At 36.4% G+C, this 26983-nt stretch overlaps 1 protein-coding gene and 2 long non-coding RNA genes across 3 annotated transcripts in view; 2 read left to right on the plus strand and 1 right to left on the minus strand.

Moving 5' to 3' along the window:
• Positions 1-89: 89 nt before the first annotated feature.
• On the plus strand, positions 90-13595 carry LOC147841613 (uncharacterized). The gene is made up of 5 exons (XR_015502220.1): positions 90-291; positions 7584-7688; positions 10397-10858; positions 11365-11549; positions 11602-13595. It is a non-coding gene; the product is annotated as an uncharacterized LOC147841613 (long non-coding RNA).
• On the plus strand, positions 1450-5040 carry LOC147841614 (uncharacterized). Its single transcript, XR_015502216.1, has 2 exons — positions 1450-3342; positions 3578-5040. It is a non-coding gene; the product is annotated as an uncharacterized LOC147841614 (long non-coding RNA).
• Positions 2135-26983, minus strand: part of slc6a11b (solute carrier family 6 member 11b) — a 46409-nt gene continuing 21560 nt past the window's right edge. Inside the window, exons 8-15 of the mRNA XM_087273007.1 lie at positions 26049-26152; positions 23594-23718; positions 22410-22522; positions 20246-20383; positions 15269-15371; positions 13435-13535; positions 10377-10547; positions 2135-6925 (exon numbers count right to left, since the gene is read on the minus strand). Of these exons, the coding sequence (XP_087129133.1) occupies positions 6776-6925; positions 10377-10547; positions 13435-13535; positions 15269-15371; positions 20246-20383; positions 22410-22522; positions 23594-23718; positions 26049-26152 (1005 nt within the window). The 3' untranslated portion in view covers positions 2135-6775. The remainder of the gene's footprint in view (positions 6926-10376; positions 10548-13434; positions 13536-15268; positions 15372-20245; positions 20384-22409; positions 22523-23593; positions 23719-26048; positions 26153-26983) is intronic.

Consider the following 26983-nt stretch of genomic DNA (forward strand, 5'->3'; position numbering starts at 1 on the left):
ACTACCGCTCCTGATATTGATGTTGTTTGATTATTAACTTCAACAGCTGCGTTCCCTCGCATCACGCATGCGCGTTAGTGAAACTGAACAGACGCAGCTTCAGTTCAGTATCGCTACCGCGCATGCGTCGCCCTAACGACTTTATTTACATGTAATACTGTTATAAATGTTCGGTTTCCGATCGTTTCGACGAATAAATTCCCAGAAGCCACTGATATTAACTTAGTGTTGCCTTTCTCTACGTTTTCAAGTGATGGCACTTGATGATGTCGATTTATTTAACAAATTCAGGTAAGAATCTAAAGTAATTTGTAAATACTGTAGTGTTTTGTGCCATACTATTGTAAAGTATTTACGTGGATCTGTTGTGGTGATTTTACAGTTGCTATGGAAACACAACACCTATATTAATACTGTAAACAAATGACGTGGTCATTTATACCACAATACACCACAAATTACTGTAGTAAAAACTAGCTACACTTTTTCAGATTACTCTAGCTATTACTGAATGCGGGAGATTAAGGTAAAGTTGGTTTTATATTCGCACATTTACATTTCTACTTAATAATATAACTTGAGAAAAGTATTCTTTACTATGTTTAAATAGGGAAATCATATTATCAGCCAATGACTATCAAAGTACAATATTGTTTACAGTCAATAAATAGTGTTAATGTTATTTTGAATTCATTCATACATGATATTTCAAATAAAATACTCAAAGTAGCAAATCAAGGTCTGCGGCACAAGCTGCCACTGAATTAATGTGCGAATATAAAACCAACTTTACCTCAATATTCATTTATCAAGTGTCACAAATAATAAGTACTGTATACACTGTAGTATACCAGGGGTTCGGATGGTTCCCCGCTGACAAAGGTCCAGAATTTGTCCCATACATGAGCTTATTTGTCCTACTTTGACTGGTATGCCATCATAAAAAGTGAAAAGCCGAAATCCGACGTGAATGAAGTCATCTTTTACTACTGAGTCTGACCTATTTTATTGTTGTTAAATAGAGAGAACAGTTTACAAGGAACGTAAAAAATCTTGGACCTTTCTTCCATTCTTGAAAAAAAAGACCAAATTTTAATACCAGTTAGGTTATTGTTGGTATACATGCATTTTCAAATGTACTTATTACAAGAGAGGCTAGAAAAATCATCAAGCTCTACGTTATTATTATTATTATTAGTAGTAGTAGTAGTAGTGGTAGTAGTATAAAAAAGTATTAATATTTTATGTATTTATTTTTAATTGATCAATATTCAAATGGGCAAATTGTGAAAGTTGAGGAAATCTGGGGAACGTTAATTGTGCAGCTCAGTTTGTTATTTGCTTACTAAATGACAATAGGCTACAGTTTTGAATTTTTATCTTATCCCCTAATGATATATGTATAAAATGAATGACAGATGGGGGGGGTTAATATTTTAAATTTTTTTTACATCAAAAAGTGTGATTATGATAACCATCCAACAAGCTAATCCAGCTATAAAAAGTGCTTAAAATGCCACTAAATGCAGTATTTAAACATCATATTTAAATAGAAAATTAAGTGAATAACCGCACAAAGGTGAGAAATAAGAACCACCACTTTCACCAGGCTGACTACGGATCTATGGTTTCAATACATATACTGTAGTATTACTATAACTTAAGTTTTTCATGTAGGATGGGATGGCCTGATGGTGACTAAATGAACAGTTGTTTTAGTGGATTATTGTTTTTCTCAACTAGTAATATCATCAAATATGAAAATACACTCAATTAAATACTTTAGGCAAACAGAAAATCCATGCAATTTGATTATTTTACTTCTTTTGTTTAGAGGCAATGTAAATTGAATGATTAAGAGCATACTTAATGTAATTTAATCACTTTAATTCATTGTGATTTTAAAAGCTCTTTTAATGATCTTTTGGATGATACTGTCATGTGTCATGTTGTAGTTCATGATTAGCACATGCATTAATACATCATTAATTCATAATAAAGTAACATTTGGTTTACATATTAACACATCATTATTCATGCACTGTTATTGTAAAGTGCTACCAAAATATCTTACTTTTTCTATCTGTACTTGGTAATATCACACAGACTATCTAAAATAATTGAGACGCCCAAACCTTTTTTAACTTTTATTTTTAAAAATGAGTAAGCACACAATATGTCCTGTGAATACCAAAATCTGTGTGTAAACAGCACATATAACAGTTCCATCATATACACCTAGAACTTGATTGTTGAATGACATATCAAAAGTCCTCAGAGAAACAGATTTTTTTTTCAGCAAGAAATAGTTCACAAAAAAACTAAAGACGTGTAAAAATATACAAATATCTGAAAAGTTAACAGGCTATTAAAACACAAACAAGTTTACTTGCACAAACTGATGATGTCACGATGGAACAGACCAGACCAAAGACTGCATGCATGTGCACAGGGCTCACGGTGCATCCTGAGAAAACTACCATTAAAAGTGCTCTTGAGTGTGATATTGTACATTACAGATCCAGCGCAGTTTGAGGACTTATGACTGTTGAATAGCAAGGGTCTTTTGAACACATTTGCACTGCATACTTGAGCTGCACAATACTGAGAAAATATGCAATATGCAATTTTGTTGTTGATAAAGTGAGAGGGGTCTGGATGCAGACCTGGTGCAGTGCAATCTGGGCTGCATCCAATGCTTTTTAATGGGCTCACCTAACCCTACCCCTCACAATGACGTCACTAGCACCATTGAGCAATCTCAGCTTGCATCATAAAGGCTGCATCTAGATACTATTGGATAAAGTTATAATATTTTAAGAATAAAGTCAAAATTCCGTGAATAAAGTCGTAGTGATATGAGATTAAAGCCGAAATATTTCAAGAATAAAGTCAAAATTACAAAAAACAGTCATAGTGATACTAGATTAAAGCCGTATTATTTTGAGAATAAAGTCGAAATTAAGAGAAATAAAGTTGTCGTAATACGAGATTAAAATCATAATATTTTGAGAATAAAGTCGATATTACGAAAATAAAGTCGTAATGATACGAGATTAAAGTCGTAATTTTTGAGAATGAAGTCGCAATTATGAAAATAAAGTCATATTTATTTGAGATTAAAATGGTAATTTATTGAGAATAAAGTCGAAGTTACGAAATTAAAATCATAGTAATATGAGATTAAAGTCGTAATATTTCAACAATGAAGTCGAAATTATGAAAATAAAGTCGTAGTGATACGAGATTAAAGTCAAAATATTTTGAGAATAAAGTCGTAATATAAGATTAAAGTCGTAATATTTTGAGAATAAAGTCGAAACTACAAGAAATGAAGTTGTGGTGATATGAGATTAAAATCGTAGTATATCGAGAATAAAGTCAAAATTACAAAATTTAAATCGTAATAATATGATATTAAAATCATAATATTTTGACAATGAAGTCAAAATTATGAAAATAAAGTCATAGTGATACGAGATTGAAGTCGGAATATTTTGAGAATAAAGTCGTAATTTAAGACTGAAGTCAAAATATTTTGAGAATAAAGTCTAAATTAAGAGAAATAAAGTCGTAGTGATATGAGATTAAAGTCGTAATATTTCGGAAATAAAGTCAAAATGACTAAAATAAAGTAATGGTGATTTGAGATTAAAATTGTAATATATCTAGAATAAAGTCAAAGTTACGAAATTAAAATCATAGTAATATGAGATTAAAGTCGTAATATTTCAACAATGTAGTCGAAATTACGAAAATAAAGTCATAGTGATACGAGAATAAAGTCATAATATTTTAAGAATAAAGTCATAATGTAAGATTAAAGTCGTAATATTTTGAAAATAAAGTAGTAGTGTCGTAAAGTCATTTTACTTTAATACATTTAAAGTATAGCTACTACAGCTACATTTTATATGCATTATTTCACACAGACTTTAATCTGAATGTTCACACAAACAACACGATTAGTGAAAACAGCACAGATTACTTTTATGAAAAGGACGCTTTAAAATGTGCATTTCTGTGTGTTCATGCCAAGCAGTGCTATCTCTTTAATATAATCTCACTGGCAAACCGTCGGGCTGCCCTTAAACATCACATTGCATTATTAAGACATGAACTTTAATGAGGGGTTCATGACGAGACGACTCTGCGGACCACCAGCCTGAAAGAAAGCCAAGTGATAAACTGTGTTTGGTCTGTCACCTTCAATTAAACTCAGTCTAATTGCTGTGAAATGGGCAAGAATTCAAGCCACGTAAGACGGCGTGGCGAATAGGCTCGCTACGTCATGCTCGCCCCGCGAGTCAATGCTAGCTGAAGGACAGCGAATCAGCGCGTTTCCGCTAACACCCAGCCTCATCCACAGACATACAGCCAGCGTTTGGAGTGGTCGTCAATACATCTCCTATCCATTAGAATCAAACTCTACAGTAATCTGCACTGAGCCCACAGGCAAACATTTCACAGCACATTATAATTAGGGCTGCACAATATTTCATTTCAGCATCGATATTGCAATGTTTTCAGTCCGCAATAGCCACAGTGCAGTAATGTCAGTTCAGTTTAAGTTCAGGTTTAGTTTATTCGTCCCTTAGGAAGTTTGAGTGAGATTATAGTCGACTGGGAACCAGTCATTGTGTCTGTGTACACCTGGTAATATCATGTGTTTTTCTGATCGGATACCTATTTGATTACTGAAAATGTGACCATATAAATTCGCCTCTGTTAAACGTATAGTGATGGGAAGTTCGGATCATTTTACTGACTCGGATCTTTGAGTCTCGTTCATCGAGATGAACGAATCTTTTTTCGAGTCATTTCGTTCATTTGAATCTATTTGCCAAAATATTATTAAAATGTTACGAATTGCTTCCGAACACATCTACAACGAGCCCAAAAGGTTGATCACACGACAAATAAGTCATCAATAGAACACTATTAGAAGGAGATAATAATAATTCAATGTTGACCTGCTCTATGAAGGTATTTTTATCTCTTTGCTCACCTCTTCATGTCTTCAAATGTCAGTGGTTCGTTCACGTTACACTGAGAGTCACATATAATCTTAACTAATGTACAGAGTCGATAGGAGCCATGATGATTAGTTCACCTTTCAAGTCTTCTGGTTCTTGAGTCGTTCGTTCATCACGTGACAGAATGACTCAAACCTGAGGACTCGAGAGATGAACGGATCAATTCTTTTTCCGGCTCTAAACGAGTATTATTGGCCAGTGATGAACGAATGACTCGGATCCAATAGAGGACTCGAGAGATGAACGGTTCAATTATTTTTCCGGGTCAAAACGCAAATATGATTGGCCCGTGATGAAGGAATAACTCAGACCCGATAGAGGACTCGAGAGATGAACGGTTCAATTCCTTTTCCGGATCTTAACGCAAATGATTGGCTTCTGCCTTTCCGCGATGAACGACTCAAAAGACTTGAAATGAACGATACCACCTGCACAAATGTGCGCACGTGCGGATGAACGAATCACTCCCTAAGAGGACTCGTAGTTTCCGAGTCATATTGAAGATTCGTTCAAAATGAACGAACCGTTCATGAACGACCCATCACTATAAACCTATATGATTCCTATGTCATATATATGCCAATTTAACTAGGTTACGTCGACTAGCATCAGATTCACCATATATTAATTGCAGAAATGTAAGCTATAATCATTCATTCATTTTCTTTTCAGCTTAGTCCCTTTATTAATCTGGGGTCGCCACAGCGGAATGAACCGCCAACTTATCCAGCAAATGTTTTACACAGCAGATGCCCTTCCAGCCGCAACCCATCACTGGGAAACATCCACACACACATTGATTCACACATATACACTACGGACAATTTAGCCTACCAAATTTCATGTTTTTGGACTTGTGGGGGGAATATGCAAATAGAGGTCTGCATTATATATTTCCGCAATAAATTACCGAATAAAGCGCGAGAGCAGTCGGTAACAGGTTTAATTTGGGATGGGAGTAGGCCGTCTAGCAATATCACTCCCAACTCCCGAGCGAGCACGTGTATGTATGTGTGTAAATGAAATGCTGTGATGCTGTGTTTAGCTTGTTTGTTGCTGTGTGTGTATGTGTGTGTGCGAATGAGAGAGAGAGAGCTTTGCCTGTGTGTGTGCTTGGTGCTTATGTGTGTGTGTGTTTATACAGACAGCTTGTTATATATGGACTCTATAGCTGGTTGGTTTTCGGTTTTGTCCCCCCCCCTTTAGTGGGATCGGGCGCGGCGGGTAGAAAATGGGGCGGGTCGGGCAGCGGGACAACAAATGCTGCCCTGCCGAGGCTCGAACCAGCGATCTTCTTACTGTGAGGTGAACGTGCTACCCACTGTGCCACCATGAGGCTAAATTTAATTCATAATAGTCTTTAAAAAGTTTCAAATTTGACATGGAGAAACCTGCAGAGACCCTGTATTTACATCACAATGCGGAAAATCGCAGAAAATCAAAACATTGCAATACTGTGCAGCCCTACATCACAGCTTCATCATTCAGCGCAGAAACCACTAACGTGACGAAGAAGACGACGTGTTCTTTTCCTCTAGATTTAGATACACTCTGACACAAAACGGTGTTTAATCATGACGTTAAATTGTGATGCGTTACCTGTCTGTGCGACACAAAAAATCAAAAACAAAATCGACGCTACACATGTGATAATAGACTTCTCTCTTTAAAAATAAAGGCAAACGTATTTGTTTCTTCTCTGTTCTGTCTGTCGTGCCGGGGACGAGTGTGTCTTGGGTTTAGAAGTGCGTCTCCTTCTCTGTGATGGTGGAGATCTTGCCGTCCGCCCTCATTTTGGCATCAGCATCATTGATAGCGCAGGGACCCCTGGAGGCCACGTGGCCCCTCATACGCAGGTCTGCACTGGGGGTCGTCAGCTTCTTGATCCGCTGCAATCACATTCAGACCACACAAATCAGTGCATGCATGCAACAGAAGCAATGTTTACACCTAAAGATGCAAATGGAGGCTTTTCACAACACACATTTTCCATCATTTAGCCCCTTATTTATTAGGGATCGACACAGCGGAATGAACCACCAACTTATCCAGCATATGTTTTACGCAGCGGATGCCCTTCCAGCTGCAACCCAATACTGGGAAACACCTTTACACTCTCACATTTACACTCATACAGTGTAGTTCATCAATTCCCCTATAGCGCATGTGTTTGGACTGTGGGGGAAACCGGAGCTCCTGAAAGAAACCAATGTTAACACGGGGAGAACATGCAAACTCCACACAGAAATGCCAACTGGTCCAAGCGGGACTCAAACCAGCAACATTCTTGCTGTGAGGTGACAGCGCTAACCACTGAGCCACCGTGTCACCCTACAAAACTGTAATGACGCATTTAAATAGACACATTTTGAACTGGTTTAACATCGTTTACCATGTGAACCACTGTTCACGTTCAACTAAAGTGCTTTTTTTAGCGTACTTGCACTATATTCTTTGTCGAATAAAGTTATTTTGACTAGAGCATGTTTTTTATTCAGTGCTCTCTCTCTCTCTCTCTCTCTCGCTCTCCGCTATAATGTCAATCAGACTTGGCACATTGAGGTCAAAGTGGCGTCTCGACACTGAAGTGCTCGTCTTCAGCTCCGCAGTAGAACACTGGAAAATCTTCTTTAATCCGCAGAAACAGCAGAGGTGAATCCAGGACAGACAAACATGACTCAGGTTTACATCATCATTAAGGCTGAATATTTGCGCAATTAATGAGTCAAAAGCTGCACGCTTATTACTACCAGCACAGCTACAGCAGAAGATAATCATGTGGAAACCTAATGGTTCATATTAAAACTAAATAAATAGATATAAAAATAGAGAAATGTTATGTAATCATGTGGGTTATTGTGCATACAGTCATGCATTTTTGTTGTCACTATTAACCTCTTAAGGCCCAAGCTGTTTTCTTTAGCATTCATTTTTTATTTTTCTTTGCTATTTGGGCTTTTTGAATCTAATTAGAATAAAAATCAAAGTATTATCTTTTGATATGATGTACTTTTTGAGAAAAATGATGTCCATATATGTGGACTCGTGGTCTGATTTTACATAAAACACTTTTTCCTGAATTCTTTTTCATGCATATTTAACAGGTTTTTTAAACTTGCTTACTATCAGAGAGTAAAAATTAAAAATTTTCCCAATTTTGGACAGTTAAAAATAGTGTTTGGGACATTTCATATGCTGCAAAACAGTTGCAGGATGACACTGTATGTCTAAAATAAAATATAAAACATTCAGAGTATTTTAAACAGCCAATTAAGAGCTAATATGTGCTAAGAGGTTAAGACAATAAAAAAAAAAATAAAATAAATATATATATATATATATATATATATATATATATATATATATATATATATATATATATATATATATATATATATATATAATAATAAATAAATAAATAAATAAATATATATATATATATATATATATATATATATATATATATATATATATATATATATATATATATATATATTATATATATATAATTTATTTTTTTTTATTGTCTTAACCTCTTAGCACATGTTAGCTCTTAATTGGCTGTTTAAAATATATGTGTGCATATATATATATATATATATATATATATATATATATATATATATATATATATATATATTAAACATTTTAAATAAAATATTTAATAAAAATGTAATTTAAAATAGTTTTAGTTAACCTAGAGATTCAAAAATAGATATATGAAAAAGCTAAACATTTTTCTAGTTAATTGTTTAAAAAATAACATTTAAAAATAATCTACTAGAGATTAAAATAAAAAGAAAAGTGAAAATATTAAAAAGGAGATTTAAAAAAAGCTAGAGATTTATAAAAAGTTTAAGATTTTAAAGGTGCGGTATGCACGTTTTGACCCTTCTAAGGCATAAAAATATCCTAATATGATATTTCAGAAACATGCTCATTCTTGTTTATCTGAAACGCATTGCTGAAGTCAGATATTCTGCTTTGAGAATGTGCAATACAAGCCGGAGCATCTGTCTTGGTATTGGTCTCTTTAACCCGCCCACTGCCAATTTAACCAATTATATTCCAGCACTCTGGGTTTCCTTGGTGGAAGACAGCGTATTTCATTCAGTCAGTCATGAAGGCTCTCAAAGCATGTTTCCATGACTAAAATGCGACCTCTGGTGGACTGTAGCTGCCTGAAATAAGACGCAGATTCAGAGTTCCACATGAGGTGGTTATTATTAGCAAATAATATGAATATTATGAACGTTAGGTGAGCAGGTAACCCCGTGTCCTAACAACACACTACATGACGAGAAATGCTGTGATAAACAATTAGGCTTTTTTCACCAGACGAAACATGACAGAAATGTAAACACAGCCATTCAGAAGCACAGAATATTGCACTCACTGCACTTCAACCAAATGGTGAGGTTTATAATCATATTAAACCTCTTTAACATGATTAAATGTAGATGCTGAATCACTTATATGTGTTGGTTTCAAATCTAAAGCTCAATCTCAGACGGGTTATTTTATTCTCCAGATCTGAGCTGAACTATCTGCTGCTGCTTTCAGTAGTATGCCAATAAATGTGATGTAAAATGGCATTGTTAACACTGAATAAAGCACATGAGCTGTACCTGAGCTGATCTTTGTCAGTTTTCTGTTGTTCAGCTGTGAGAAACAGAAGCCGTTTCTAATATATACATTTCAGATGTTGGTTAGAACAAAAACCCTCCTTTAATATCTTAAATATCTCGTGCTGTTGCTTTCATTTAAAACACGATTTAAATCAGCCTTTAGGCTCAAAAGTCAGGCACACTATTGTTGACGTTGTCAGCCTGCGCTTGTGTGTTTTCAACCAAGAGTGCAATACCTAGTTCAGCCACTGAGTGTCAAACTTACATCCTGCACCTTTAAATACTGATATAAAACAAGCTCTTTTTAAAGTAGATTTGAAAAAGCTAGAACATGTATTTTAACTTGATATTACAAAAAGCTAGAGATTAATAAAATAGATTTAAAAATCTAGATTGTTAGAAAATGTAGATTCAAGAAAGTTACAGATTTTTTAAGCTAAATATTACATTTTTATTAAAAGAAAAGAAAGATGAAAATGATAGCTTACAGAGAATACCTAGACATTTTAGAGATTATAAAAAGCTATATTTTTAAAATAGAGATTGTTTAAAAAATAGATTAAAAATATTAGTTTTTAAGCAAGAGATTAAATAAAAAAATTAAGCTACATATAAAAACTAGAGATTTTTTAAAGTTTTTATTCTTAAGGTTTGAGAAAAAATTATAAAGAAAATAAAAAAAACTAAAGGGTAATGTAAAAAAAGCATTCACCTCACGGAACGTTCCTTTAGTTTTCCAAATCTGAAATAAGATCCCCAGAGGAATGCAAACCATCGAGGACATGGCCATCATCCAGCCGATGCCGTAACCCCAGTCTGGATACGTGTACACATTATTATACTTCAGCGGCTTATACTTGATCAAGAAGAAGAGGAAGATGCCCTGAAACAGACCATCATGTGGACAGACGTTAAACACTGATATTAACAATGGTATTATTGACATTAACACTGTTCTTAACACTGATATTAGCACTTACGTTAATACTGACATTAGCACTGATATTACTGACATCAACACTGATATTAACACTGACACTAGCACCAATATTAACATTAACACTGACATTAACACTGATATGACTGAAAGTAACACTGACACTAACAAAATTAACACTGACATTAACACTGATATTAACACTGATATGACTGAAAGTAACACTGACACTAGCACCAATATTAACACTGACACTAGCACTGATATGAACACTGGTATGACCGAAAGTAACACTGACACTAGCAACAAAATTAACACTGACACTAGCACTAATATTAACACTGATATGACTGAAAGTAACACTGACACTAGCACCAATATTAACAGTGACACTAGCACTGATATTAACACTGGTATGACTAAAAGTAACACTGACACTAGCATCAATATTAACACTGATATTAACACTGGTATGACTAAAAGTAACACTGACACTAGCATCAATATTAACACTGACACTAGCACTGATATTAACACTGGTATGACTGAAAGTAACACTGACACTAGCACCAATATTAACACTGACACTAGCACTGATAATAACACTGGTATGACTAAAAGTAACACTGACACTAGCATCAATATTAACACTGACACTAGCACTGATATTAACACTGATATGACTGAAAATAACACTGACACTAGTACCAATATTAACAGTGACATTAACTGACATTAGCACTGATATTAACACTGACACTAGCACTGATATGACTGAAAGTAACACTGACACTAGCACCAATATTAACACTGACACTAGCACTGATATTAACACTGGTATGACTGAAAGTAACACTGACACCAGCAACAAAATTGACACTGACACTAGCACTGATATTAATACTGGTATGACTGAAAGTAACACTGACACTAGCACCAATATTAACAGTGACACTAGCACTGACACTAGCACTGATAATAACACTGGTATGACTGAAAGTAACACTGACACTAGCACCAATATTAACACTGACACTAGCACTGATATTAACACTGGTATGACTGAAAGTAACACTGACACTAGCACCAATATTAACACTGACACTAGCACTGATATTAACACTGGTATGACTGAAAGTAACACTGACACTAGCACCAATATTAACACTGACACTAGCACTGATATTAACACTGGTATGACTAAAAGTAACACTGACACTAGCATCAATATTAACACTGATATTAACACTGGTATGACTAAAAGTAACACTGACACTAGCATCAATATTAACACTGACACTAGCACTGATATTAACACTGGTATGACTGAAAGTAACACTGACACTAGCACCAATATTAACACTGACACTAGCACTGATAATAACACTGGTATGACTAAAAGTAACACTGACACTAGCATCAATATTAACACTGACACTAGCACTGATATTAACACTGATATGACTGAAAATAACACTGACACTAGTACCAATATTAACAGTGACATTAACTGACATTAGCACTGATATTAACACTGACACTAGCACTGATATGACTGAAAGTAACACTGACACTAGCACCAATATTAACACTGACACTAGCACTGATATTAACACTGGTATGACTGAAAGTAACACTGACACCAGCAACAAAATTGACACTGACACTAGCACTGATATTAATACTGGTATGACTGAAAGTAACACTGACACTAGCACCAATATTAACAGTGACACTAGCACTGACACTAGCACTGATAATAACACTGGTATGACTGAAAGTAACACTGACACTAGCACCAATATTAACACTGACACTAGCACTGATATTAACACTGGTATGACTGAAAGTAACACTGACACTAGCACCAATATTAACACTGACACTAGCACTGATATTAACACTGGTATGACTGAAAGTAACACTGACACTAGCACCAATATTAACAGTGACACTAGCACTGACACTAGCACTGATAATAACACTGGTATGACTGAAAGTAACACTGACACTAGCACCAATATTAACACTGACACTAGCACTGATATTAACACTGGTATGACTGAAAGTAACACTGACACTAGCACCAATATTAACACTGACATTAACACTGACACTAGCACTGATAATAACACTGGTATGACTGAAAGTAACACTGACACTAGCATCAATATTAACACTGACACTAGCACTGATATTAACACTGATATGACTGAAAGTAACCCTGACACTAGCACCAATATTAACACTGACACTAGCACTGATATTAACACTGATATGACTGAAAGTAACACTGACACTAGCACCAATATTAACACTGACACTAGCACTGATATTAACACTGATATGACTGAAAGTAACACTGACACTAGTACCAATATTAACACTGACACTAGCACCAATATTAACACTGACACTAGCACCAATAATAACACTGACACTAGCACCAATATTAACACTGACATTAACACTGACAATAGCACTGATATTAACACTGATATGACTGAAAGTAACACTGACACTAGCACTGATAATAACACTGATATGACTGAAAGAAACACTGACACTAGTACCAATATTAACAGTGATATTAACTGACGTTAGCATTGATATTAACAAAACATTAGCACTGATGTTAACACTGACATTAGCACAGATATTAACACTGACACTATCACTGATATTAACACTGATGTTACTGACAGTAACACTAGCACTGATATTAACACACACATTAACACTGACACTAGCACATATAATAACACAAACATTAACACTTAATATTGCTGACATTAACCATGATATTAATACTGTTGTTAACACATTGACTCACTGTGCAGATGCCCGGTGTGAAGAACTTCCAGCACCACTTGATGAAGAAGATGGGTTTATATCCAATCATGTCCTCAATGTTCATATAAAACCTGTCGCTGCCTGCACAGAAACAGCAACAACGCCATTATTCACTGCAGTAAAGCATCTATATTTACAACAGTTATACAGCATCACGCTGATGTTTGTCCATGCACTTCTGCCAGCATTTTAATAGATATTTGACAAATCTAGAGCTAAAACAAACAAAAATGACAAAAAAGATGAAAATTAAATATACACTAAATATAAGCAAGATAGAGATTTTGACAATAACTAGAATAAAGTTAAAGATTTAAAAAACATCAATTAAAATGCTAGAGATTGAAATAATTAAGATTAAGAGAAAGAAACAAAGATTTAAAAAGCTAAAATACATATGTTTAAAAACCTACATTAAAAATATAGTTTTAAAAATAGGATTTAAAAGCTAGATATGTAAATAAAATTAGATTTTATAAAGCTAAAGAATTCAAAACAGAAATAGTTTTTAAAAAGCTAAAGATAAAAATATATATATAAAAAGCAAAACATAAAAATAGCTTTCCCAGGGATGGGTCATGGCTGGAAGGGCATCCACTGCGTAAAAAACTTGCTGGATGGGTAGGCGGTTCATTCCGCTGTGGCGACCCCGGATTAATAAAGGGACTAAGCCGACATGAAAATGAATAAATGAAGATAAAAATAGCTATTTTAAAAAAAAGAGTTTTATAAAGCCAAGTATAAAAAATACTAATAAAAAACATATATAGATATTTATTTACATACAAATATAGATTATTCATTTTTTTAAACGAATTTAAACAAGCTAAAGATAAAAAAAATAGATTTAGTTAAAATAAGAGAAAGCTAGATTTAAAAAAAGATTTCTAAATACTGTAAATAAAAATACATTCTATAAAAATAGGAGCTATATAATTTTTAAAAAGCTATAAAAACACACACATATATATATATATATATATATATATATATATATATTTTTTTTTTTTTTTTTTTTTGCATGTATGTTTACAACAGTTATACAACTTATATACCCTGTTATCAGTCTGCTTTACATGTTTCAGTGTTTGCACTGTCTGACTTGAGCCAGCAGGGGGCAGGATGCCCACAGAAATGTGATGAAACAGATTATTAAACAGAAGAGGATCTGCTGCCACGTCTAATTTAAACATCTGAAGCTAGTTTCTGTTTTTTATCTATTTATTTTTTAACGCTACCTTTTTTTCTTAATATCTTGTTTTTCTCCAGCTGTTTTTTTAATGAAAGTTTGCTTTAAAAAAAGTTTTAATAGGTTGAAGTTTTAAACAGAATGCACCATTCATTCATTCATTTTCTTTCGGCTTAGTTCCCTATTTTACAGGGGTCGCCACAGCGGAATTAACCGGCAACTATTCCAGCTTTTGTTTTACGCAGTGGACGCCCTTCAAACCGCAACCCAGTACTGGGAAACACCCTCACACACTCACATTCACACACATTCACTAAGGCCAACTTAGTTAATTCAGTTCCACTACAGCGCATGTGTTTGGACTGTGGGGGAAACTGTAGAAGCACAGGGAGAACATGCAAACTCCACACAGAAATGCCAACTAACCCAGCCGAGGCTCGAACCAGTGACCTTCTTGCTGTGAGGTCACAGTGCTAACCTCTAAGCCACCGTGCCACCCTAACGTACCAATTATTTCTATTTAGTTGTTATTTATTAGTTTATTAGTTGGATGTCTAGACTACAGATGCTCTTGCATATTAGATGATGAATATTAGTTATGCATGTAAAAAGCCCAATATCTTACCATAAACCCAGCCAATGCAGATGGACTCAAATATGGCCACAAACAAAAGACACATGCCACTGGCTGCATACGAGTCAAACAGCTGGAACACGTACATGCCACCCTGCGGACACAAAACACACACACAATCAGATACAAACACAACACCACAGTCTGATGCACTGACAGCTCTCCATTCAGGCTTATTACAGGATCAAATGTTCTTGTTGTGATTAATGGCTGAAGCTTTCATCATGATATATTGTGTGGGATTATCACAATATTTAACAGCACTTTAACAGGTTCAAAAACACTAGTGTATTTTGGTTATATAATGGTTAATCATTTATTTTTGCCCACTCCTAATTCTGTTAATAACTGTGCACAATTTAATAAACCTCTGACCAACACGAGCATCACAATAAAGCATATTTTGGCATTATTGAGCAGCCATAACTACTGGCATATTGACACAAGCAAAGCTTTCAAAGCCTCTTCATCTCCTCTCCTCCTAGTAACAGAGACTGTCTGTCGTTCTTCAGTTGGGTGGGTTTATTCATGAAACATGGAGTGAAAGTGTTCACCTGACTGCACATTACTGTTGGAGAGCTGAACACAGGCCTATTTTTACCCTTGGACCAGTCATAAACACATGCAGGAGCGGCGGTATCATGTTAGGTGAAACAGCCGAACTCTACAGCAAAAACACCTAAAAAAAACACACAACCACTACAATAACACCAACACTACAGGAATATACACCAATACTACAACCAAAAACACCATTGCTACAAGCTAAAAACACCATTACTACAGCCAAAAACACTATCACTACAGCCAAAAACACCATCCCCACAGCCAAAAATACCATCACTACAACCAAAAGCACCATCACTACAGCCAAAACACCATTAATACAGCCTAAATCAACACCACTACAGCAATATACACCACCACTGCAGCCAAAAACACCATCACTATAACCAAAAACATGATCGCAACAGCAAACAATACCACCACTACAAAAATATACACCAATACTTCAATCAAAAACACCATCGCTACAGTCATAAACACCATCACTACAGCCATACATAACAACTACAGCAATATACATTATCACTACAGCCAAAAACATCGTCATTAAAGGAATATACCTCAATATACAAACAAAAAATACCCTTGCTAGAGCCAAAAGAGCCATGATCACTACAGCCAAGAACAACACAACTACAGCAATATACCATCCCTACAGCCAAAAACACCATCCCTACAGCCAAAAACACCATCACTACAACCAAAAACATGATCACTACAGAAAAACAACATCACTGCAAGAATATACACCATCACTACAACCAAACACACCATCACTACAGCAACATACACCATCACTTCACCCAAAAACACCACCACTAAAGCAACATACACCATCACTTCAGACAAATCACCACCACTACAGACAAAAACACCACCACTACAGCAACATACACCATCACTACAGACAAAAACTCCACCACTACAGCAACATACACCATCACTACAGACAAAAACTCCACCACTACAGCAACATAAACCATTACTACAGACAAAAACTCCACCACTACAGCAACATAAACCATTACTACAGACAAATCACCACTACTACAGCCACATACACCATCATTACAGACAAAAACACCACCACTACAGCAACATACACCATCACTACAGACAAAAACACCACCACTACAGCAACATACACCATCACTACAGACAAAAACACCACTACTACAGCAACATACACCATCACTACAGACAAAAACACCACCACTACAGCAACATACACCATCACTACAGACAAAAACACCACCACTACAGCAACATACACCATCACTACAGACAAAAAGACTACCACTACAGCAACATACACCACCACTACAGTAACATACACCATCACTACAGACAAAAACACCACCACTACAGCAACATACACCATCACTACAGACAAAAAGACTACCACTACAGACAAAAACACCACCACTACAGTAACATACACCATCACTACAGACAAAAAGACTACCACTACAGACAAAAACACCACCACTACAGTAACATACACCATCACTACAGACAAAAACACAACCACTACAGACAAAAACACAACCACTACAGACAAAAACACCACCACTACAGTAACATACACCATCACTACAGACAAAAACACAACCACTACAGACAAAAACACAACCTCTACAGTAACATACACCATCACTACAGACAAAAACTCCACCACTACAGCAACATAAACCATTACTACAGACAAAAACTCCACCACTACAGCAACATAAACCATTACTACAGACAAAAACTCCACCACTACAGCAACATAAACCATTACTACAGACAAATCACCACTACTACAGCCACATACACCATCATTACAGACAAAAACACCACCACTACAGCAACATACACCATCACTACAGACAAAAACACCACCACTACAGCAACATACACCATCACTACAGACAAAAACACCACTACTACAGCAACATACACCATCACTACAGACAAAAACACCACCACTACAGCAACATACACCATCACTACAGACAAAAACACCACCACTACAGTAACATACACCATCACTACAGACAAAAAGACTACCACTACAGACAAAAACACCACCACTACAGTAACATACACCATCACTACAGACAAAAACACAACCACTACAGACAAAAACACAACCACTACAGACAAAAACACCACCACTACAGTAACATACACCATCACTACAGACAAAAACACAACCACTACAGACAAAAACACAACCTCTACAGTAACATACACCATCACTACAGACAAAAACACCACCACTACAGTAACATACACCATCATTACAGACAAAAAGACCACCACTACAGACAAAAACACCACCACTACAGTAACATACACCATCACTACAGACAAAAACACCACCACTACAGTAACATACACCATCACTACAGACAAAAACACAACCAATACAGGAATATACTTGCAATATACATAATCACTACAACCAAAACACCTTCGCTACAGCCAAAAACACCACCACTACAGTCAAAAACATGATCACTACAGCAAAACAACATCACTGCAAGAATATACACCATCGCTACAACCAAAAACACCACCACTACAGTAACATACACCATCACTACAGACAAATCACCACCACTACAGACAAAAACACCACCACTACAGCAACATACACCATCACTACAGACAAATCACCACCACTAGAGACAAAACCATTACCACTACAGCAACATACACATCACTAAAGACAAAAGCACAACCAATACAGGCATATACTTGCAATATACACCATCACTACAACCAAAAACACCACCACTACAGCAACATACACCACCACTACAGACAAAAACACAACCAATACAGGAATATACTAGCAATATACACCATCACTACAACCAAAACATCTTTACTACAGTCAAAAAAAAGTCTCTGCAGCCAAAAACATCATCACTACAGCACTTCACACTATCACTACAACCATAAACACCATTGCTACAGCCAAAAACACCACTACAGCCATATACACCATCACTACAGCCAAAAACACCAATGATGCAGCCAAAAACACAACCTCCACAGCAATATACACCATTACTACAACCAAAAACACCATCACTAAATCAAAAAACACAACCACTACAGACCAAAACACCATCCCTACAAACAAAACACCATCACTAAATCACAAACACAGCTGCTGCAGAAAAAAACAATCATTATAACATACAAAAATATACAAGCACAGCCCAAAACACCACCAGTACAGTATGAACACCACCACTACTGACAAAAACACATCACTAGAGCCAAATCACCATCACTACAAAAAAAAACCTCAAACACAGAAATAAACACCATCAATACAACCAAAAACAACATCACTACAGCCAAAAAACCATCACTACAGCCAAAATCAACATCATTGCAGCCAAAAACACCATCACTACAGCCAAAAACACCATCATTGCAGCCAAAAACACCATCACTACACCCTAAAACACCATCACTACAGAAATATACACCATCATTACAACCAAAATTACTTGCACTAAAGCAATATACACCAACACTACAACCCAAAACACCACCACTGTAGTCAAAACCACCACCACTACAGCCAAAAACATGACTAATACAACAACAACACCACAACCACAGCCAAAAACACCATCACAGCCAAAAAAAATTGCTAAAGCCAAAAACACCACCACTGCCAATAAACACCACTACAGCAATTTACACCATCACTACAACTCAAAACACCATCGCTACAGCCAAAACACCAATTTACACCATCATTACAGCCAAAACATCATCCCTACAACCTCAAAAACCACCAATAAAGCAAAAACACAACAGCACAAAAACTCCACCTGTGCATCCAAAACGAAATTTCTACAACCAAAAACACTAAACACAACAGCCCAAAACTCCAGAACTACAGCCCAAAACACAACAGCCTAAAAACACCATCACTAGCCAAAAAAATCTCTCCAGCCAAAAACACCATCACTACAGCAAAAAAAACTCAACAGCATAAAGCACCACCATAAAAAACACCAACCAGGCGTTTTACAAACCAGAGCCAAGATTAACAATTAACCAAATCAGTCCACAAAAACAACCTGATGTAAACAACAAATCTGCTTGACCTTGATGAATAAGAAACTTGAGTTATTCTGATTATTTTATGAGATTAATTATTGCTTAAAACCAAATAAGAAAGCATGTTAGCACTAAAAACTCAGCTGCACTCATAGACTAGACATGAGACGATAACCCATTTCAAGGTTTACCACGGTTTAGAGAAGTCAAGGATTTAAAACCACTAAATGTTTCTGTTATATCATTCCTACAATATATGTAAGTATGTAGTTTGCCTTATTTAGAACTCTCATGGTTTTTGGAGGTATAAAAGTGACTGTATTTTACCTCCGTCAGCATGATTAGACCCAGGAAGAATGAAGCTATGGACATGCCCAGGATGAGCAGCTCTCTCCGGTAGCCCACGCGGAAGGTTTTAGGGTACATATCCACAATGGCCGTCACAAGACTCTCCACACACACAAACTAAACACAGAGAGCACAGCAGCGTTGATATTTTCACATTACTTTCTTTCATAACACAGTAACAATCATGAAGTATCCATATTTTTAATAGTGTTTGTAAAAGAAAAAAGTTGAAGACCTCCTGTGAAATTTATAGCTATTTTTCTAATACTTCTCAGTTTCAAGATTTTTTCCAACACATATTTTTAATTATGATAGTTTTAATAACTTATTTTATAGTCTTTGTCATGATGACAGTACATAATATTTGAATAGTTATTTTGCAAGATAGTATTCAGCTTAAAGTGACTTTTAAAGGCTTAACTAGGTTAACTAGACAAGTTAAGCTAATTGTCATTAGACAACAGTGGTTTGTTCTGAAGACAATCAAATATATAATTCCCTAAAGGTGCCGTGAAGTGCTTTGAAATGTGCATTTTTATTCAATGTTTACATAATCTCAACTAAAAAAAGATGAAAGGGTGGGATATACAGTAGCCCCTCCCCTTTTTAAATTGTAGCCAATAGCGTTTTGTTTTCATCACAGCTCTGCCAGTGAGAATGGTTGAGCTTAAGCGCATCAAATGAAAAGCAAATGAGAGCGTCTTAAAGGGGGCAGGGCTCGTCAGATACACGAGAGCATTTGATTGGTCAAAAGATTTGATTTAAAAAAAAAAAAACATTTATGCGGAAGTGAAGAACTACAAGCTTTACATTTATGTCTTTAATTTATGTCCTTAATACTAACAGACCGTAACTAACATTTAAAAATATATGTACTGATTTCATGGGACTTTAAGGGGGTTAATAATATGTTTGACAGGGTGCGTGCGACGTGTCTGAAGAGCGAGGAGGGATGCCAAGGGGAGAAGGGTACGCGACGTATTTGAGGACCGGGAGGGAGACGCGTGATTTCCGGTAGATTACGACTCGTTTGCTGGCATCCGGGAATCTCTGTGCATTTGCAGATAACTCCTGAATTTCCCGCCCTACTCATAATTTTCTCTTCATATAGCCGTATGCCTATTACATATCAATAAACCACTGTGATATAGCCGGGCTCGGAAACTATCACTTTCTCACTACAATCGATCCCCTCCAGAATTCGTTTCAATCGAGCCGAGACCACCTCATTCAGGCGATCTCGGACCAATTGATTTGGCGCATATCCGAGCGCGATTGCTGGTTTCACATATGCCAAACGAACCGCGCTAACTGGGCAAACGAGACAGATTCCAAAACAAAAGTCTTGGTGTGAAAGCACCCTCAAATGGTTCAACTTTGTTTGTTTTTTTACGACACCCCACACTACAGTTTCTCATCAAATCCTAACCAATCAAATTCTCTCTAGTATCTCACATGCCCCTCCCCTTCTTCTCATTTGCTTTTCATTTGATGTGTTTGAGCTCAACCGCTCACTGGCAGAGCTGTGATATAACAAAACGCTATTGGCTGGTTTTTCACAAGGGGAGTTTCTATTCTGTGTCCCGCCTTCTCTTAATTTTTCAGTTGGGATTAAGTCAAACATCGAATTAAAAAATAATCATTTCAAAGCAGGGGCGACGCAGTGGCGCAGTAGGTAGTGCTGTCGCCCCACAGCAAGAAGGTCGCTGGTTCGAACCTTGGCTCAGTTGGTATTTCTGTGTGGCGTTTGCATGTTCTCCCTGCCGTCCGTGGGTTTCCTCCGGATGCTCCGGTTTCCCCCACAGTCCAAAGACATGAGCTACAGGTAAATTGGATAGGCTAAATCGTCCCTAGTGTAGGAGTGTGTGTGTGGATGTTTCCCAGAGATGGGTTGCTGATGGAAGGGCATCCGCTGCATAAAAAAAACTTGCTGGATAAGTTGGCGGTTCATTCCGCTGTGGCAACCCCGGATTAATAAAGGGACTAAGCCGACAAGAAAATGGATGAATGAATCATTTCAAAGCACTTCACAGGAGCTTTAATGTAAATGATTTATTTTTCATTGGCTCAAGTGATCAAATTTAGATGTGAATTGCATGTATGAAAGCTTTGTTCCAGTGTGTGTGCATGAACAGTGAATCACCTGACTGTCCAGTCCGAGGAAGATGAGCATCATGAAGAAGAGCGCAGCCCACAGCGGAGCCCACGGCATCATGGTCACAGCTTTAGGATACGCTATAAACGCTAGACCAGGACCTGAAGCACATTTCACAACAATATTAATGACACGACTACACCAACATGCAATCTGGAGTAGATAATGAGATTCTAAAAGACAGTCATTGTAGTTAATTATATCTATTTCAATTTATTTAACCCTTGGTAAATAAATTGGGTCGTTTTCATCCACTCTGGCTTAATTTGGCCACAATGTTCTCTGTGTTTCAGCAAATGCAATGCTTTTTTGCAAACAAATCTTATTTTGACACATATTTTGGGGAAAATGCTTTGAAAATTTGCAAAAACTCAACAAGACACTCTGGGCGAGTTGACTCCCCTTTGGTTATGTTGGGGCTGTTTTTGCCCGATTAACTTCCATTACAATCTTATTTGTTATTGCAAAGTCATGACAGCATATTATCATGCATTCTTGATTGTTGCTGGTTTTCCCAGTTGGAAATAGCTGCAATAAAAAAAAAAACATAAAATAACTAATGTTTATTTATTGATTGCTTCTTAATTTAAGAAGTTTTAGGTATTTGAACTAGAAACAAAATCTCCAAGCATGAAAAGCAGTGTGTTGAGTGGTGAAATCTGCCTGGAGAGCATGCATTATATCACACAAATGCCTCGCTCTGGAGGATAACGTTGGTGAAATGCTCCAGTGATGCTGCCATGTGTCTTGGCTCTGCTTTTACAGCACAGAGACACCTGTCCAAAACCAGCAGGACAAGAGCAGAGATCACTGCCTTACAAACACTGTAAAATCAGCTCACAAATTACAGAATAGGAGCTACAAGATCCTCATATTAAATCCCGTATATGAAAATCAAACCATTGTTTCTTAATAATGTTTCTCTTTCTCAATAACACCCTTCAGTGCGTATTTCAGCCCCTTTTACAGTTGCTCTAGTGGTAAATAAGTAATGCTGAATTGTTGAATAAGTCATACAATAAAAAGCTTTTTCTGAGAAGTGCTTTAAACTGCATGAGTGGCTACACTACTGCACATCTACTGTATATCTCACGCATGCATTGCTTTTCTACATAAAGATGAAGCAGCATTTTAGAAATGAAGTGATGGTTTAATTGTCATCTTCAGCTCACCTGACTCTGCCACAGCCTCTATGGGCACGTTCTGTTCATACGCCATGAAGCCCAGGACAGAGAAGATGGCAAATCCTGCCACAAAACTGGTGCCACTGTTCAGGCAGCAGAGCATGAGGCAGTCTCTGCAAAACACAGGAGTGCATAAATATTCACCCCCCTTTAGACTCACTAGGTATATTTCCATCCACCGATTTATATGAATTATTGCAAAGGGAAAACTAAGAAACCTGATGTGCATAAATATTGAAATGTAGAGTATGCACACTAGTGAGGGGGATTCTGTGTAAAGAAAACATGATTTAGTGAATGAACTCTCTGCATGCGCTTCATCAGTGTGCGTGATGCGATTGAGTTTGAACAGATGATGATCAGATAAATCGTGAGAAAAACAAATCAACAGTTGAGTTTGTGCATATTTGACCCAACATTGGGTTACAAATAACCCAGGGTTTTTTTTTTAGAGGGCGGTTTCCAAAGTGAAATGTCTCTCTGCTTTCTCCATGGGTGAGCTGATATGAACAACTCAATCTTTAATCTTTCAATCTTTTTTTAAATAGGAATCTTCATTCATTCATTTTCTTTCTACATTGTCCCTTATTTACCAGGGGTCGCCACAGCTGAATGAACCACCAACTATTCCAGCATATGCTTTACACTAATGCCCTTCCAGCTGCAACCCAGTACTGGGAAAGGAAGAGGATTCTTTAAAACTATAATGAATAGGAAGGATTGTTTTATTGTTGGGTCAAATATGGACAAAAAACAGCAGCTGGGTTTAAAGATTTAAATAAAATTTTAATATAAATTAAAAAAATATTTAACAGAGTTTGTTTGTATTTGACCCAACTGGGGGTTGCAAAAACCCAAAATATTAATTTATTCATTAATTTTCCTTCTGCTTAGTCCCTTTTTTATCAGGGGTCGCCACAGCGGAATGAACCACCAAATATTCCAGCATATGTTTTACACAGTGAATGCCCTTCCAGCTGCAACCCAGTACTGGGAAAGGAATAGGAATCTTTAAACTCTTAAGTTGTTAATCAATTGAAAGGGTTTTTTTAACCCAACTTTGGGTCAAATATTGATAAAAATAACAGCTGGGTTAAAAGATTTTAAATATAAATTAAATATAATTGAAAAAACATAATTTAACAGAGTGGTTTGTCTGTATTTGACCCATTTCTGGGTTGCAACAACCCAGTATATTCATTCATTCATTCATTCATTTTCTTTCTGCTTTGTCCCTTATTTATAAGGGTCGCCAAAGCGGAATGAACTGCCAACTATTCCAGCATGTTTTACACGATTACAACGAATGCCCTTCCAGCTGCAACCCAGTACTGGGAAAGGAATAGGGATCTTTAAAACTCTTAAGTTGCTAATCAATTGGAAGGGTTGTTTTAACCCAACGTTGGTTCAAATATGGACAAAAACAACAGAATTAAACTAATTAAATATAATTGAAAAAAACTATTTAACAGAGTGTTTTGTCTGTATTTGACCCAACTCTAGGTTGCAACAACCCAATACATTCATTCATTCATTTTTCTTTGGCTTAGTCTCTATTTCAGAGGTCACCACAGCAGAATGAACCACCAACTATTCCAGCATACGTTTTATGCAGCTGCAACCCAGCACTGGGAAATACCCAAATACACTCCTTCACACACACTCATACACTATGGTCAGTTTAGTTCTCAATTCCCCTATAGCGCATGTGTTTGTACTGTGGGGGAAACAGGAGCATCGGTTTCTTCATCTGTAATTAGAAATTGTGCATGAGTTTAAGAGGTTTTCAAATGCATGTTTCACATTGGATTTGCAATGCTGACCAACAGAAAGTGACTTTGAATTGTGACTTTGAATTCCAAGAAATCAGCCGATCTGCTAATGTGACGGATTGCGAGGTAAGAATGGAGATCCAGCTGTGCCTGCGCTTCAGCAGACAGAAGACGGCGGTAAATATTTGATGATTCAGCAGCGGTTTGCCTGAAGGCATGGCAGAGATGAAGGATCCTAAGTCCTGTTTATGAGTGAACAATTAAATCTCTGATCACTCAAAAACAACATGCATCCTCACTGAGCTTGAGCAGTTCTATAGGAAATGGAGGATTATTGCAGTAGCAGAACTTTAATAAGATATTTGCCAAAGATGCATATGCTACATAGGGATGCGATAAAGGATTAACGCATATCAATTCAGAATTAAGTCATCAGTAAATCCAGCTTTATTTGTGTCGAGAGCTCACACTAGATTAAACCCACAGTGTTTTCATCTAAATATGTGAATTATGTTTATGTGCAAGCTGGAATTTAGCATTAGGCAATTGTGAATAAATCAGTGTTTCCATCCAATGAGAAACAAAAGAGAAGAAAACTAGTTTTTTTTATGAATCTTGAATATATTTTAGTCATGTAGAAGAGCAAGAAAGGAGTTTATCTGGACTCTGACCTGTAGCAGTTGTTGTTGTAACTGTTGTAGCTGCCGAGAGCCGTTAAACAACCCAGACATATAGCATATGAGAAGAAGATCTGCGTGCCGGCATCCACCCACACCTGCAACAAATAATAACACACGCATAACTCACATTACACCATTCAACCCAGGTATATTCTGAATATGTACCCCTGTATACATTTCTGGAGAGTGCCAAATACATCCCAGGAGGTACATATATATGCAGTTTTTGCAAATCCACCAGGGGCCGCTGTGTACGCTTTTTCAGATCTGAAATTTCTCTATCGAGTGCCATTCACCCCTGCTGTTCTTGCGTAAATCCACCAGAGGCCGCTGTCGACTGACTGATTTATCAATTAACCTAAGCTCCTCCCTTTCTAAACCCAACCAATAGTGTTTTTAAAAGCACTGATTGACCTGCCTACTGCCTTCCGTAAACCCAATCGACAGTGTTTTCAAAAGCAATCAAGACAAAGAAAAGCCCTTAAAATGCAGGATATACAGATTAAAAATAGTTTAGAGGCCCTCCAAAGAGCCAACCACTGTATTGTTTGTTAATTTAACATGCGCTCTTACTAAATCTAATTCACTCACATCTTAAATATGTCCTCTTTTCTTTTTAAATGTATATATTTTTTTAATTCATGCACTGTTCACTCATGAAATCTATAGGCAAATGCACACACTGCAAAAAAAAATTTTTCTTGCTTAGATTTTTTGTCTTGTTTCTAGTCTAAATATCTAAAATTTCTTATATCAAGAAGCATTTTTAAGACAAGCAAAACATATTGCCTTGTTTTGAGAAATAATATGCCAATATTAAGTCAGTTTTTCCAAAAAAAACAAGCAAAATAATCTGCCAATGGGGTGAGCAAATTAATCTTGTTTTTTCTTTTGACGTAAGATTATTTTGCTTACCCCATTGGCAG

This window comes from Danio rerio, chromosome 11, assembly GCF_052040795.2.
Source record: "Danio rerio strain M-AB ecotype USA chromosome 11, GRCz13ab, whole genome shotgun sequence".
Classification (NCBI taxonomy): Eukaryota; Metazoa; Chordata; class Actinopteri; order Cypriniformes; family Danionidae; genus Danio; species Danio rerio.